At 42.3% G+C, this 17,153-nt stretch overlaps 1 protein-coding gene across 2 annotated transcripts in view; it reads left to right on the top strand.

Moving 5' to 3' along the window:
* Positions 1 to 17,153, top strand: part of SMURF2 (SMAD specific E3 ubiquitin protein ligase 2) — a 58,740-nt gene that overhangs the window by 37,483 nt on the left and 4,104 nt on the right. For both annotated transcript variants that reach the window (XM_027654669.1, XM_027654670.1), the window contains exons 6-18: positions 380 to 464; positions 1,740 to 1,823; positions 3,224 to 3,426; positions 3,645 to 3,729; positions 5,779 to 5,937; positions 9,850 to 10,060; positions 11,804 to 11,907; positions 12,819 to 12,933; positions 13,343 to 13,521; positions 14,022 to 14,159; positions 14,386 to 14,506; positions 15,825 to 16,026; positions 17,067 to 17,142. In XM_027654669.1, the coding sequence (XP_027510470.1) occupies positions 380 to 464; positions 1,740 to 1,823; positions 3,224 to 3,426; positions 3,645 to 3,729; positions 5,779 to 5,937; positions 9,850 to 10,060; positions 11,804 to 11,907; positions 12,819 to 12,933; positions 13,343 to 13,521; positions 14,022 to 14,159; positions 14,386 to 14,506; positions 15,825 to 16,026; positions 17,067 to 17,142 (1,762 nt within the window). The remainder of the gene's footprint in view (positions 1 to 379; positions 465 to 1,739; positions 1,824 to 3,223; positions 3,427 to 3,644; positions 3,730 to 5,778; positions 5,938 to 9,849; positions 10,061 to 11,803; positions 11,908 to 12,818; positions 12,934 to 13,342; positions 13,522 to 14,021; positions 14,160 to 14,385; positions 14,507 to 15,824; positions 16,027 to 17,066; positions 17,143 to 17,153) is intronic.

Here is a 17,153-nt window from a genome sequence, read left to right on the forward strand (position 1 = left end):
GCAGTTCTCCTGTTGGCCCTGTCCCAGCCATGTGTGAGGTGAACCCTCTCCTGCCACCAGTCAGGTGTCAGAGTCCACCTCATATGGAGAAAAGTTAATGACAGCTTCAGATTTCACTTCTTTTTCTGCCTTAACTTGCATTCGTATTCTTTCATTTTTAATATTCTGACTTGTTTTGGAAGTGAGATGTATGTTTTCATGCATGGAATTCTCTCCACTGTTTCTGTATGACCGTCTTTGATTTTTGTGAGAAGGAAAAAAAACATCCAGAGCATGGCTCAGCTTAGTCCTCCCAAGCTGTACTGATTCTCTTTCAAATGTAAACTGTCATTTGCATTCAGATGTCATATCTTTAATAATTCTTTTATTATCTTAATAGTAAGTCTCCAGTCCAGGGACCGAATAGGCACAGGGGGACAAGTTGTGGATTGCAGTCGGTTATTCGACAATGATTTGCCAGATGGGTAAGCAGAGATCACTGTGATGTGAACACAAATACAGCTCATCCAACACACTTTGCACTAAAGAGAAGTCAGTGTACAAATAAATCACTTTGCTTTTGTTCTTGCCCTGAGAGTTCTGCAGTTTTGCATTCAGGAGCAGGAGCTAAGCCAGCTGGGACACACAGAACAGTTATCGGTTAATAGGGACGTGGCTTGTATGAATAAATGCATTGAAAAACACACTCAGCTAAGAAAACATGTCTTTCAAGTTTTAAAGTTGATAAATTAATATAATGTTAGATCGGAGGCAGAGAATTGACTTCTCCATGTAGTAGTTTTCTAGTGAGGAAGTGACCACAGGGCCTGGCTGCCTTCTGTTTATCATATATACACTGTGATAAACATGGATCACATTTTATTCCATGTGTATCACAGTGAAGAAAACATGATTAGAAAAGGTCTGCACTCAGCCTGAGTTCTCACTGTGTTTACCTGCCAAAGACTGGGTTTGGGGTTTGTCCCTGTGAGAGTTAATGACATCATTATCACCTAAAACAGTTTTGAGAACGCAGGAAAATGCTCTGGTTTAGGTTCTGGTGCTGTCAGCAACTTCTTCAGAGCAAACACAGGCCTTCTAAATGTGATTCTTGGCAGGTAAAGACAGGAGAAATGGAGTTTTCAGATGATGAATTTGGAAATGCAAATTAGCATCTGAGCCCTAAACAGCATTCTTTTGTTAATTTGGAGTCCAGATAAGTCAAAAACATTTTTGAAAATGCTTCTAAATCTTCACTTCAAAATGTTCCTTGCATAAATATTGCTCACTTAATTGTGTGACTGCAAAGCTTCCTGTGCAGTCTCATGTGTTTTGGAGTGCAAAATTAATAATAATTAAAAAGTCACATTATTTGAAGCTGACCTTTTAATGAAAGCAAGTGGTGCGTGAAGATGCTGTGAAAGCACTTGTTAGAGTCAGTGGTCAAAACAACTTAAATGCATTATTAAACATGCTGTTTTCAAGAAGTTTCTTTATGTGGCTATTTGGATTTAATTAGAACTCAAGCAGTTATGGAACATGAAGGTGTGATATTGTTAATGATGTGCCTGGTTCCAAGGGAAGAATATGTTAAATCATTTCTGAGTTCAGTTTTCAGTTGTTTCCTGTTACCTTGTTCAGCCACCATGATTCATAACGGTGCAAGTCTTCCTGAGTTGGCATTTATGTTGGAAACATTTTGTGCCCTGGTTTCCTGGAAATACCACTCATTGCCTTATCTCTCCGTGCCTGGATTGCAGGTGGGAGGAGCGGAGAACTGCTTCTGGAAGGATCCAGTACTTAAATCACATCACACGGACAACTCAGTGGGAGCGACCGACACGGTGAGGGATTATTTGGGAGACTGAGGATGGGATGAGTTTTGCTTGCTGGGCACTGGTGATTCCAGGTGGCTCTAACAGGGGTACTGGCCATTCCTCCAAGTCACTCTGCACAAGGTTGTGCTTTCCTTCTTTAGCATCCTACTGCCTAATATTTAACTCACAAGATCATTCAGAGTTGATTTTTTTCCCTCCTCTAATAGCAGCATTTTGGTTTTCTTGAAGAAATGAGATCATGAGTAGCTGTGAGACATTGCCTCTGTCCATGCCATGACCATGTAACCCAGAATAGTTAGAGCTGATTGTTACAGAGCATGTTTCAAAATCATTTCAGTCACCTTTTCTGGTAACTGTAGATATGTGTTGTGAATCTGTTCCTCAATGTTATGAAGCTGTTCCTCAAACCACTTCTGCTGCTACCTGAATTGCAGGCAGTGTCATCACAGATTTTTCAGACTCTTCTACAGACTCTCTGTTGCCTGCAGTGTCTTTTCCATTCTCAGTGTTATTCTGGTCTCTGCATGGATATATTTGACTTAAAATAATCTGTACTGTTAACACTGCCAGCTCTCATGCAGTTTTGGAGTGAAGGGATTGAACAGCTTTTTAATTTACCTATTTTTATTTTTCCTGGTATGTTATAATACCTGTTCTAAGCTCCAGACACATTAACAGTGGAGAAACTAATGTAAAATGTATAATTTGTTTTGGGGATTTCAAGTGACCTTGTCAATCCCCCTTTAACCCATTTTAAATCCTTTTGGGAGCAGCACTGAGAGATGAAATCACACAGTTCAATGTTCCCTCTTGCAGTCGAGCTCTCAAGAGCAACAGCTTTTTCTCTTGCTTAGCCCTTTTTCAGCATCCTCTTCTAATAACCTTCCTTAAAAACTAGAAGGAATAACAAGGCCTGGTCACTTCCTGAGCCATATGAAGGTAAGGTGAGAAAGTTTGGGGGTGAAGAGGAGATTGAGGGGAGACCTCAGTGCAGTTACAGCTTCCTCGTGAGGGAAGAGGAGGCGCAGGCCCTGAGCTCTGCTCTGTGGGGACAGGGACAGGACCCCAGGGAATGGCCTGGAGCTGTGTCAGCACCAAGGCCACCAGAGCTCCAGGAGCGTTTGGATGATCCTCTGGGGCACAGGGTGTGACACTTGGGGATGGACCTGTGCAGGGCCAGGAGTTGGACTGGATGGGCTTTGTGGGTCCTTCCAGCTCAGCACATTCTGTGATTCTCAATAATTCCTCTGGTGAGCCCAGAACAGCAGCTTTGCTCCATCCAGGTGTCCTGCTCGGCGAGGCAGCGGCTCCCGCAGAGCTTCCCCGAGAGCCCCGAGATGAAGCTCACACCAGGTTTGTCCTGTGGCCCACATCGAGTCAGGGTGCAATGCTCCCCTTTTCCCCAGGCCAGCATCCGAGTACTCCAGCCCGGGCAGGCCACTGAGCTGCTTTGTGGACGAGAACACTCCGATCACGGGCACCAACGGCGCGACCTGCGGGCAGGCGTCGGACCCCCGGCTGGCTGAGAGGAGGGTCCGGTCCCAGAGGCACAGGAACTACATGAGCAGGACACACTTGCACACTCCTCCTGATCTACCTGAAGGATATGGTATGAAAATCAGAATTCTTTAATGTGGGGGGGTCTGCAGAAACTGGGAAAATGGGATGAGTCTTCTCATACGTGAGATCCTTTTGATTCCTCAGTTTAGGGAAATTGGTCTTTATGAGCTTTCATGTTGCATTTTTTTGTTCTTAACATTGATTAATTCATTAGTTTTCATGTTGCATTTTTGTTCTCACATTTATTAATTTGTCTTGACTTCACAGAACAAAGGACGACTCAGCAAGGTCAGGTCTATTTTCTGCATACTCAGACTGGTGTCAGCACGTGGCACGATCCAAGAGTACCCAGGTAAGAAACGATGGAAGTACCCCTAAGGTTTCACATAAAAATCATTTAAGCACTGCTCTCCTCTGTCTAATATTATATTTCTGATTCTTGGCCCTTAATACGTCATTTTAACAAGTCATTAATCAAAATCAATGTGTGTCTCTTCCTCGGTTCTTCAAGTTGTTATTTTAATGAAAGATGGAAAATGAAGAAAGAAATTACAGTAGTGTTTTGAAAATAGGTATAGTTCACTGATTCTAGATATTGCATGTGAATTAGAGCCAAGTCCAGATTTTAATACTCTGCAAAATAATGAAACAATAGGTAGAATCTGAACACTTCCAAAAGAAGTTTTATTGAGATACTTCAGTGAAAACTGGGTTGGATTTGAACAGTCAAACTGCTATTCCTGTTGCAGCTCTCTCAACACTTGGGAAAAGATAAATAGGAAGTCTTTTTTATTTAATGTCCTTATTTACACAGTACACATGTACATATCAGTCATTACTGTACACAGGATTATTTCTCATGTTTGAAAGGAGAATAATGGAAATTATTGATAGCTTCTGATTGTTCTTTATATAACCAAGAAATCCTGTTGAAAACACTTGGCTCTTAAAGCCTGTGGATGGTGGTGTGAGATGTGTGTGGTTTAAAACTGGCAGCCAGTGCTGGCGTCTGTGAGAACTGCAGTAACTTTGACAATTGCTGATGTTCCTTCCCATGGAAATGGGTGTCCCAGGAAGGATAAAATGCCTCATGGCCACAACTTCCTTGTGTTTGGAATTAGTCTTTTGTTCCTGTTTCTGTGTTTTGAGACCATTCCTTGCTTTGATGTGTTACCTGCAGGCCTGAGGCTGCAGTTGTGCCTTAGGAAGCCCATGGCTTGTGTATTATCCAAAACCAGGCACTGGAAAAAAATATTTGAAGAGTAATCCTTAAGTTTGGGGTCTGATAGTTCTGTGTGCAGTCTAAGTTAGCTCTGCCCTGAGGTGTGGCAGCACAAACTGCGTGAGCGTGTCTGAGAACAAAATTTGGCTGTTTGCGTGAGGGTGGAATTGATGTCATTTCTGGGGAATATTGTATTTTTATGCTAATAGCCACAGTCATGTAGTCAACAAAAATGAGCCCTGTGGTCCAGCAGCAGTGTGTTTATGGGGAATAGCAGCAGGAGTTCAGTTCCAGAGCTTTGTGTTTCCATTAGTGGCTCTCCAGTCTCTGGAATCCCTGCAGGTGGCACCTTTTTAGCCATTCTGTCCCTTGGCTGTTTCCTCTCTCAACTCCCAGGACACTGGGAGAGCTGAACCTTTAGAAAGAGCTGCCCTGGACAGTGTGAGGGATCTGAGGTGTGAATTATGTCCATGAATAATCAGTGAGTGGACATTTTTGGAGACCAGTATTTATTTTCAGTGAAGCTCTGGAATGAATCTGCATCTTTCTAATTTCAGCAGAATTTTTCTTGAGACCTACTGAGCCACCGCTGTGTTGCTTGGGGCAGAGCTGAGTCATTGTTCAGATAATACTTGATTTGAAATACTTTGTTAGAGAGCTGTTTGCTTCCCACCAGCACTTGGGGTTTGGGGGCAAAATTGCCAGTGCCACAGACACCCATCCCATGTGTAATTCTTCATGGAAACTGTAACTCTACAGAAATATAGTTTTGTTTTGCAGGAGTTTATTATAAAGTGTGATTCACAGTTCCTTACGTGACTAATGTTGTTTTAAAAATGCTTTCTTGTCAGAACTGGTGCAGAACTGCAATTCCATTTTGACAAATATGGCAATGGTCTTTATTTTTGTTTGAAGCCTGTATTAATTTAACAGCTGAAGTTGGTTTGTAAAAATGAGGGTTATTTGATAAGGACTTTTTTCCCCACGGCATGTGTTCTGGGGTGTGTGTTTTTGCTGTGGTGGGCTTGCACCTTGGGAGTAGAGATTCCAGCTGAACAGCTCAAGTTTCTGAAACAATACATTTTCTCAGACTTCATGGAATTGTTCTGTTACATTTACGCTTGTTTGGCTCGGAGGCCAATTGCTGAGGTATTTTTCATTTTATATTTGTTTTTACAGGGATCTTAGCAACATCAATTGTGAGGAGCTTGGTCCACTGCCTCCTGGATGGGAGATCCGAAATACAGCCACAGGCAGAGTTTATTTTGTTGACCATAACAACAGAACGACGCAGTTCACAGACCCGCGGCTCTCTGCGAACCTGCACTTAGTCTTAAAGTGAGTCTCAGGTCTTAAGCTGAGTCTAAAGTCTCTGCACGTGTTGAGTGCAATGGAGAGAAGAAGGTGACTCTCGGGGTGCTGGGTTTATATCAGGATTCATTCTGCCGTTCAGGGTGATTTAAGGAGTGTTCTTCCACAGCAAAGACCAGTTTGGTTGCTCTTGAAAACAAATCTCAAGGAGCATTTAGGCAGGAATGTGGCTGGTGTGATGCAGAGGGGGAGGGAAGCAAGTGCTATCCCGCTGGAAACATTGGCCCGTGAATTTATTTTTTTTTTTCCTAACAGCAAGCGGGACACTTTGTTTTCTTTATTCTTCATTCTATTTCAGTTGTGGAGAACTTGTTTTAAAATATGAAGTTGCACGTGAGCAATACTGTGAAATACTGATGACTTGGTGCACAACTGCCCAACCATCGTCCTGGAATAAAGGAGGAATAATTCAGCTCCTCCCTTCAGATTCAGAGCAGGCCTAGTTGAGATGCTCTCAAAATAAAACCCCAACAATTTAAATCGGGTTTTTTACGGAAAGAATAAAATAGAATAGGCACTGCATTTTTTCTGCCTTAGTGGTTCGATATTACCTTTTCATATCTCATTTTTCAAAAGAGAAGGGGAAACTCAAAAAGAATTCTGGCTCTTGTTTTATTCCCTCGGCACTCGTTACACAGTGGGGATTTTCTACTAAAAATGGAAACCAAAAAGAAACAAACACTTTTCTTTTTGCCCAGACGTGGCTATCGGCTTGGCCAAGCTATTTGGGAGTTTGACTCTTTTGTTTCTCCTGCTGACACCTTTTAATACTCCTGGGAAACACCTGTAAAGTGTTGAGTGGGTGTTAAGTGGAAGAAACAATGAAGAGCTGGTTACAGGGAAAGCCCTGGGCAAGGGGTAAGTAGGAGGAATAGTCCTTTAAGGAAGTGAATCATTGGCAAGAAAAGCTGAAGGAAAGAATAATGGCAACAGGCACTGAAAAGACAAAACCGAGGAATGGAAAGTAATATCCAGGAGTCAACATGTCCTTTATGCATTACACAAAAGCTGTCTGGCCTTTGCCCAATATACACTTGGACTTCCCACCCCAAGAGAGAAAAGAGTCTAAATGTTGACAAATACGTATTTTTGTTTAGAGAAATCAGTGGTTATATATGTGTATGGTACAGGACTTCAGTAAGCTTCCATCATCCATTGCCACTCTGGCAATTTTTATTAATTGAAAACAAAGAAATCACTACTAATTTAAGATTAATCCAAACTGGTGGTTTGAAATGAACATTATCTTGAAAATAACTTACCAGTGGAGGAGCATGTTCATGTTTGAAACGTAGAAAAGTTCCTTAAATCAATTCAGATTTAGATATTTTACTTGAAGAAATCTTCAGACCCTCTTAGCTACAGCAGTGCTCTTCTTAAACTGTGGAAAATTCAGCCAGCTGGGCTGTCTTTGACAGACTTCACAGGCAGGTTCATTGGGAAATGGCAGAAGGGTCACAGTGGCCAGTTGTACCTGGATTGTGGAGGACAGACACAGAGCTGCCTTTGTCATCTGAAAAATCCAATTTGGCTTCTGATTTCCAGACTCACAGAACCATTTTGCATTTATTTAAACTTAAAGTGCTCCTGCAGTGTGCTGAAGTTTTTTCATTTGTCCATCTGTCTTTCATTAGAGGAGGATTTCAGAAACTCACCCATCAGTGTCATCAGCAAAGTTGCTGCCTGATAAATCATCTCGGGTGTTTATTCTTTTATTGCACCAAACAGGATATGTGAAAGCTTCCCCTGCCTTAAGCCCACCTCCTTGTTTGTTCTTTAAAAAACAACAACAACAACAAAAGGAATTTGCCTTGGGCCTGACATTTTGTAAATTTTTTGAGAAAGAATGTAGTATTTGGGTGGGATGGTGTTTTAGGTTCAAAGGCATGAGAAAAAGTTTACTCTGTGATACCGACTTTTCTACTGAGCTGAGTAAAGCCCTTTGTTCCTCCAGTGATGACATTGTAAGTTATGAAAACAATCAAACTTGTTACCCAGTTCTGTTTTAAAATACGGACCTAGAGTTTGTGGTAGATTTTGATAGTTGTGGCACCTGAAAAGTATTTAGTTGTATCCTTAAAGCACTGTATGGAATCAAGCAAAGTCATTCAGCTGTGCAAACAAACTGAGAAATGAGGTTTAATGACTTTAAGCACTGCAGATTGTTTAGCTAATACTGCACTGATTATTTGTAGTCTAATATGGAGGATGGCATTTTATTTTTCTCCTCCTTGTATTTCCTTATTTTGGGAAGTACTAGGAGGAGAAACATAATGGTTTAATTTGATGCAGAAATCCTAAATTTATGCTCATTTCAGAGATTGCATTTCCTTTAAGACTGACTGGCTTTGTGCTTGGGGGACTGTGTCTTTTTACTCTTAAAGGCAGCAGGGATGATGCTCACTTTATGATACGACCTTCTCTGGTAGGCATATCCAAGGAATATTTTCCCATATTCCTCCCTATGGAATTAGAAAGTTCAGAACAGAGAATAAAGATTTGGCTTTAATTTGTCTATCAAGTAAATACAGTTTAAATGAGATTCATATTTAAACCTAATTCCAAGTGAACATTGCCATGCACAAATGGCAGAGCCACAATCTGGAACCACGGGAGTGTGTGTCTCTAAATTATTGTAATGACTTGGTTTTTCAGGAAATAAAATAAGTGTAGTTCATTGTAAGACCAATGTGTTCAGCTTGCACATAAAGTTAAGGTAGCCTTATGTAAAGAAACAACACCAGAAGCAAACAGAACACTGAAAATAACAACACTGAGCTGACTTCTGAAGTTCTGCATCCCAGGACATGGTAACAAAGTAGGATTTCAGTGTATTGTTCCTTCCTTAGAGCCCAGGATTAAAGAGGTGTTATTATTGCTAAGATTGAGGTGAATTTTGGTTGGCCAGGAGAGTTTTCAGCTAGGCCTTGTTTTAAAACAGACAATAGGCTGAAATTATAAAATATATTCAAACTGTTTGGTTCCCTCTAATATTTTTTGGTCTCTGTTGGGGGAAAAAAAAAGTTCCACTGGAGAGCATTCTGAATTGTAGCATTTCTTATTTACACATTAAATTTAGGGTAGTCTCATGTGCTACACACAGAGATATTCTTCTTGTGGTTTAGGGAGAATAGAGTTTTATCCTGTGTTGTTTGGGAATGCCATACTATAAACTGTAAAAATATCCACTCACTGTGTGCAAGACACAGAGAGCACATCTCTGCAACATGATCCATTTACTTTTCCTGGTAAGAAGACAGATTTACAAAATCTCTTCGAATTGCTAGTAAAAATACTTGTTTATCTGTGCCAATTAGTTCCATGTGAACTCCCACATTCCTGTGGTCCAGACTAGGCCAGGTACAAGGGACAAGGTCCTTGCCAAGCTGCCAGTACAAACATCTTTTTGTAAGCTTACTCTTTTCCAGACAAGCCATGTAAAACAGACTATGGTATTGACTGGAGATTAGAGGCAGAGTGTTTGGCAGATCCCTGAATTTTAAAATGGAGGGAGGGAAAACACGCAAAGGAAATATGGAAATGGTATCTGAGAAATTCAGTGTCAGCAGCTCAGTAGTAAAATTGTATGGATAATACCTTATTGTCTGGGCTGTAACCTTTTACATACTTTGCAGAGTAGCACTAGGAGAAATAACAAGCCCTAAAAACAACAGATACTTGCCAAGAAAGACAGAACTACACGTCTTCAGTCAGGATAAAATCTCTCTGAATTGATCCTTTACCGACCCCGGACGGACGTTTTTAGTGCAATCACCATAATAATCGCAGTAAATTGAAAGTGTTCAGATACAAAGCTTGACCTCTGAGAGGAGAGGGGTATGAACTGAGTGTGTACAGCCAGTGTGTGTGTGTTTGCAGCCGGCAGAACCAGCTGAAGGACCAGCAGCACCAGCAGCAGCAGCAGGTGGTGTCCCTGTGCCAGCTCCCGGACGAGGCCGAGTGCCTGACGGTGCCGCGCTACAAGCGGGACCTGGTGCAGAAGCTGAAGATCCTGAGGCAGGAGCTGTCCCAGCAACAGCCCCAGGCTGGGCACTGTCGCATCGAGGTCTCCAGGGAGGAGATTTTTGAGGTAACTGGAGGTTTTTGGCCCCTTTCTTAACACCGAGGGAAGGGCAGGAGGGTTGTTCGTAGCGTTCGCTCGGGTGGAATCTCGAAGGCTGCGGTTGAAGCTGGAATTTTATGAAAGAGGAAGCATTTCAAGGGGATGTCGGTTGTGTAATTAAAGTAAATTTAAGATTAAATAAGTAACCTGGAGAAAAATCTTGGAAATCTGGGAAATCCATCAGCTGTCAGGTGCTCTGTGGTTACTGAGCCAGTAAAAAACTACTCTGATTTCAGCCTAATCTCAGCATGTTCAGAGATAACTTCCTTCACACTGGTTTTTAAGATTAAAAAAATGAGACTCTATTGCAGAGATTCTCCATGTAGGAATGCATTGGTCTAAAAAGTATGTATTCACCCTATGGAGAAGAAGAAAACCAAGGGGTGCTTTCTCTGTGGCTGGAGATGTAGAGCCTGTGGCAGGGACTGAGGAAGGAGTTCAGGCACTTCATGGATCTGAAGATCCTGCCTCACTTCTTCCTTGGATGTATGTCTGTTCCAGAGGGGATGTTACAAATTGAACACCAAACAGTTATTAGTGCTCTGAGATATATGGTAACTGAGGTAAAATTACTGTTTAATAGGATTCCTCTTCAGCCTTTGGATTACTCAGTATCAATCTCAATTCTAGTTGATTTTTTTTTTCCTTTTTGTTGTTTTCTCCAGAATCAGACCAATTGTGTGAACTGTCTGGGCATCTGAATGGCCAGAGGTGCCCACTGAGCGATATCTGCATTCTGGGTTTGGGGCATTATTCAGCAGAATCATTCTGTTGACTTGATTAAACACAGTTATAATTCATTGGCCTTTCCTGGAGAACAGTTTGTCCTTTTGAGAACTTTCACCCATCCCACCCATCCCTGTTACATTTTTACCCCACCCACAGACTTGATCACCCCTCTCTGTTGTCACAGTTTTTCCCAGCCAAGAAGGATTTGTGTTGGTCTTCCCTTTGGAGACAGTCAGACCGGTTCATAAGCAACTGAAAAAGCAAGGGAGGGAAGGGGACAGCACTGGGAATTTTGTGTTCTTGTTCAGTCCAGTGTGTTGGGTCCCAGCACACCCACCTGCCTCTTCTGTCCTGCAGAGCCAAAGGTTGGAGCTGATACTGGATATAAATAAGAACTCAGCTTTTTTTTTTTGTTTAATTCCTTTTTAAAAATGAGCATTTGTTCTGCCTTTCAAGTTTGTTTCTGTGTTTTCTTGGTGAGCTCTTACTGATAGAGGAGTAATTCTGTATTTACTGGGATGGCATTGCTGCTTCTGTTCTTAAGGTGCTTCCTGATGGTTGGCACGTGTGGTGTGCCCAGAGGAGAAGCTCCTCTGTTGCTTTTCAGGCTGCAAAAATTACAAGCCTTTATGCAAAACAAAAGGATTTTATTGACACAGATTTTAATTTTTTTATAAGTTCCATGAGAATGAGAGAGGGAACGTTCTGCTCACTGTTCACCTCTGGATATTGAACAGGAGGTGGATCTTCTCTTCTCTCTATTTTATTTGAAAATTATACTGTCCAACGTTATCACATTTTTAGAAAATGAAGTAACAATCTGTGATTTGAGAAACTGGTTGGTATTTAGGAAAATAGTGTCCCCTTTAACAGTATCCCCTTCAGACTCTGATCCTGAGACTCCTTTCACTTCCAATACGCAGCAGTAGCTTCCAGCCTGTAAGGAGCAGTTTAATGAAAGGAAGTGTTGTGTGTTTACAGGAGTCCTACAGGCAAGTCATGAAGATGAGGCCAAAAGACCTGTGGAAACGATTAATGATCAAATTCCGTGGGGAGGAAGGCCTTGATTATGGAGGAGTTGCCAGGTAAAGTCACTGCTCTGCCTCTTCCCTGTACCCCAACCCCGCTGACAACCCCCGTGCTTTGAACCCTAAACCAACCTGGTGTCAGCCTTGGTTCTTTGACATTATCCTTATTTATATTTATTTCTGTAACAGATTGTATTTCAAAGGAATATAGAGCTTTAGATAGTCTTTTAAAAGAAAAACTGCATCAAAAAAGCACTGATTTATTGGAAATAAATCAAAACACAAGTTACAGATCACATCAGACATCTGTGACACAGGTTTTGATATCTGTTGAAATCACTGTCTTTGGTTAGTAAAGTTTGGGTGCCTGAGAATTTATACCACTAAATATTCAGGTTTGTGGAACAATTTTAAGCAAAAAATATGGTTTTTTGCAAATAGTCGCTGCAGTTTGAAGCAAAATGTTAAAAACCAGCAGTTGGTGGGCAATAGTCTGTCAATAGTCTGAGGTTATTCTTCACTTATAAAAAGTGACATTCCCAATTCTCAGACCATTATTTAATGATTTGTGATTATGTAATTAAAACTCGAACCAAATATATTCATTACCTAAGGGTGGTTTATATTAAAAGGTTTGATTCTAACAGTCTGTGTAATATGGGCGAGTGAATACGTGGTGTCTTGTCTTGGTGTGTAATGGATGAAGGAGAATCACAGTCAGAAACTCTTGGAAATAAGTAACCTGGAGAAGAATCTTGGAAAGCTGGCAAATCCATCAGCTGTCAGGTGCTGTGTGGTTACTGAGCCAGTAAAAATAATTCTGATTTCAGCCTAATCTCAGCGTGTTCAGAGATAACTTCCTTCACGTTTATGTTTAAGATGAAAAGAATCAGACTCTGTTGCAGAGATTCTCAGTGTAGGAATGCATTGGTCTACAAAGTACCAATAAATTGTTTTCTTTTCTCCAGGGAGTGGCTCTACCTGTTGTCCCATGAGATGTTGAATCCATATTATGGGCTCTTCCAGTATTCCCGAGATGATATTTATACCCTGCAAATCAACCCCGACTCCGCCGTCAACCCGGTACGGCGGTGCCTGTCCTGGGGATGAGGGCTTTGGGGCTGAATTAAACACATCTGCAGAGGCTTCCAGGCTCAGGAGCCAAATTCTGACACTGGTGTTGCTGGACACTGGATCTGTACAATTACATGATAATTCAGTAGTGATCAAAGAACCTTCTCAAATCTGTTCTTAATTTTCCGTAAAGATGTTGATTTATGTTTCCTTTGGGAGAAATGAAGTCTGTTTTGATTCTTGCTGGTCTGACTTCTGGACTGGGAGCAAGATGTGTGTGAAAACAAAACCAAACGCTCTGGGTTGGGTTTGGAGTTGTTTGGGTTTTTTTTTTTTTCTTTTCTTCGTATTGAAATTTTATCTCCTGCTCAGCAGCCATGAGCTGGAGGTCTGACTTTGTCCCTCCTGTCCCTTCCAGGAGCACTTGTCCTATTTCCACTTCGTGGGCCGGATCATGGGCATGGCTGTGTTCCACGGGCACTACATCGACGGGGGCTTCACGTTGCCTTTCTACAAGCAGTTGCTTGGGAAGCCAATCACTTTGGATGACATGGAATTGGTTGATCCTGATCTTCACAACAGCTTAGTCTGGATACTGTATGTACTCTCTAGTGACCCTCAGGATGTTGGAATGCTTTCTCAGTTGTGTGATCGTGGTCCTAAATCCAGTGGAAATGAAGTGTGTTTTAATCTCTTGGTCAGACTTAAGAAATATCTTTCTTGCACAGTTCAGCTTCTTTAAGGCTAAAAATGATCAAGGCATTCAAATTCGGGGGACAGGAGGGGAGTTGATAAATTTTAATTTATTAATGTTGCCTGTTATTAATTTTGCCCTTATAAAATATGTTATATTTTAATAACAGTATCATCTTATTAAAATAAAACATTGAGTAACATGTTATTAAAATATAACATTGAAACTCTGATAATGGTTTTAAAATACAACACAGGAAAACTGCACATTCCCCTTTTGCTTCCATGCAGTGCTTTGAAATGCCATTGAAAAATGAAATTGTGCTTCTGTCAGATGGGTTATGACTGTGATATATTTGGAGAACGTGTTTTCACTCAGTCCCTTGCTCATTCCTTCCCCCCAGTGAGAACGACATCACGGGAGTGCTGGACCACACGTTCTGTGTGGAGCACAACGCGTACGGGGAGATCATCCAGCACGAGCTCAAACCCAACGGGAAGAGCATCCCCGTGACAGAGGAGAACAAAAAGGAATATGTCAGGTACAGCAGGGGCCTTCTCCTGGTATTTTTTTTTTTATATTTCCTGCAGTGGGGAGGAATTTTACTTGTTGCAGTAATTGTCGCTGTTGTTGGTTTTTCCTGAGGGGTTGGCCGGTGCTGGAGTGTGTGATCCTGTCAGCGAGGCCAGGTTTTTTGGGGCTGGATAAGTTGCAGGTTTATTGGATGTGAAACATCTTCCCCAAACCCAATTTGCACTTTTTCACAGACTTTATGTGAACTGGAGGTTTTTACGAGGAATTGAAGCTCAGTTCCTGGCGCTCCAGAAGGGATTTAATGAAGTAATCCCACAACATCTGCTGAAGACATTTGATGAGAAGGAGTTGGAGGTCAGTGCACGATGTTGTTGTGTCGTCAAGTGTAACAAGTGAGAGCCTGAGGAACCCAGAGCTGTGATCCCAGTGCTCCTGGGGCTCCAGGTGTGCTCCCACAGGGAACAGGGGCAGTGTGAGGGTGACCAGGTCATGCAGCCACTGAGGCTGTGTCCTGCCCTGAGAGCCGTGGGGTGTTCCTGAAGGTGCAGGTCCCTGCAGTGACCTCAGGTTGTTCAGACTCCGCTGCTGCAGCAGAGTTCTGGTGCAGAGTTCTCACGGTGCAGTTTTGGGATATTTAATTCAGTGCTGCCAGGAAAACAGTCTGTCCCTGCCTCCCCCCTCCCAGCACTCGCTCCCAGCCCTTCCTGCACTGCCCTCACTGCTGCCAGGCACATGGGGGGGTTGGCAGAGCTGAGGTTTGGCCCTGTAAATCCAGCAGAAGGAAAGGTACTGTCACAGACAAATGTGCTTCAAAACGTCAGGATTGGCATCTAAACAATATCCTCTGAAGGCAAATCCACAGATCCCAAGCTTAAACTTGAATCTCATTACAGTCTGCCAGCTGTGGAGCTGAGGGTTTTGCCATGTAAAGTGGCCACAGGTAAATTATTCACTTGTGCTTCTGTTCCCTGGATGTCGGTGATTGCTCCTCCTTTATCCCAAATATTCTCATTCCCAGCAGTGAGCCAGCCATGCCCCTAACCCAGAATCATTTTGCAGCTGCAGAATAAGAAAGGGGAAGGGCCAATATCCTTAGTCATAAGCAAATGTCTTCAGAATTATAATCACATCCCTGCTGAGTTTAACCTTATCCGCTGTTGGATCTCCAGGAGCACTGAAAGCTCTGTCAGGAAAGGCTGATCCATGTCACGTGTGTGGTATCACAGGAATAAGATTCCTTTGGGGATCCAGAGTGGCACCTGCCAAACTACACCCTGAGCTACACTCCAGAAAGAAATACTGAGTTCAAATATGAATTATTCCTGCATTTTCATTCAGGGGTAGAATCTGTGCTTCTGTTATTAAACTGACAGGCCAAGGCACTTCTGTTTAAACTTGAAATGGCTGTTTGGGTTGTTTGGGTTTTTTTTTTAATTTGAATTGAGGCAGTTTCAAAAATAGTTTATGTACAAAGGTAAAATTAAAGAAAAAAGAAAAAAAACCACAAAAAAGTTATATTTCTGCATTGCTTAAGATGAGTGAGAGGTTTGGCTTTGGTATAAAATCTGCCAGCTTTTTCCAATCAGTTCTTCATCATTTGGCTGCCTCCCAACCCATTTTTATACTGATCAGTGATGAAATACTCTTAATAATTCTCTTTTAAAATTTACAGCTCATCATTTGCGGACTGGGAAAAATTGATGTTAATGACTGGAAGGCAAATACCAGGTTAAAACACTGTACCCCAGACAGCAACATCGTGAAATGGTTCTGGAAAGCTGTGGAGCTCTTCGACGAGGAGAGGAGGGCGAGGCTGCTCCAGTTCGTGACCGGCTCCTCCCGAGTGCCCCTGCAGGGCTTCAAGGCACTGCAAGGTAACACCGGGCACGGCTGGAAACGGGACTGGGGGGCTGCAACGGGGCTTTTTCAGAGCGATTTTAACGGTCTGATTACAATCACAAACAGTCCTTTTTTCGGTGTCTTTCTGCTACCTTGTTATTCAGGTGTAAATGGTTCTTTTGTTTCAGTTCTGCGCTTCCTTCTCTGGCAGGAGTTCTGAGCAGCTGAGATCTTACAGGGGTTCTCCTTGGGGTTGTTCCACAAGCCTGGTTTTTAATTCCTGACTTCTACAAGCCCTCATCACCTGCACAGCTCTGAGACCAGATAACACCTCCTGCTTCTAACAGACCAGATAATACCACCAGTCTTCTTTTAGGCTGAAATGCAGTCACACAGCACAAGCTCAGACTCTTATTTAACAGCAGAGTCCCCATGAGAAACACAGACCCTGTGAATTGTATTTTTAACGTCTGTTTGCTCGGGCCAGGATTCCTGTTCTGCTCAGGTTTGGGGTATTTGTAACCTCTCTTGTCCTTTGTGGCATCTCCAGTGCAAACCAAGTGTGAAGGATTGTTGTGCTGCAGTCTTCTTCCTTTAGCAGAGAGATTAAAGGGATCTCTAATGGTCAGATAAATTTAACAAAATTACAAGGAATTGGTGTTGTGACTCCTCTATGGAATTTCAGTGGAATTGGCCGATATTCAAGACCTGTTATGTAACAGGGACAGGTACAACTGTGCAAGTTTTGTTGTCTACGAAGAGTGAGAGAAGTTAAATTAAAAACTTAGAACTGTGCATTGCACAGTGTGAAACATTTGTTTTATTCTTCTTATTAGTGCTTTGTTTTTTATCTTTCCATGGTTTAAATAACTGCAGGGCTGTCTGTCTGGGCAGAGGGGATAGTGTGCCACACCACTGGGGGAGTTTGTTCAGAGTTTTCCTGCCTGTTTATGGTTTCACCTTTCTTTGTGCAGAGCTTCTCTCAGTGTTTTAGTTCCTCTCTTGTTGCTGCAGTGCCACAAAGACATTTCATGTTGTGCCTGCCAGTAGTGAGATCTCCTCTCCTGCGTTCCAGGTGCTGCAGGCCCACGACTCTTCACAATCCACCAGATCGATGCCAGCACTAACAATTTGCCGAAAGCTCATACCTGGTAAGGCTTTG

This window comes from Corapipo altera, unplaced genomic scaffold, assembly GCF_003945725.1.
Source record: "Corapipo altera isolate COAL_440 unplaced genomic scaffold, ASM394572v1 343, whole genome shotgun sequence".
Lineage (NCBI taxonomy): Eukaryota > Metazoa > Chordata > Aves > Passeriformes > Pipridae > Corapipo > Corapipo altera.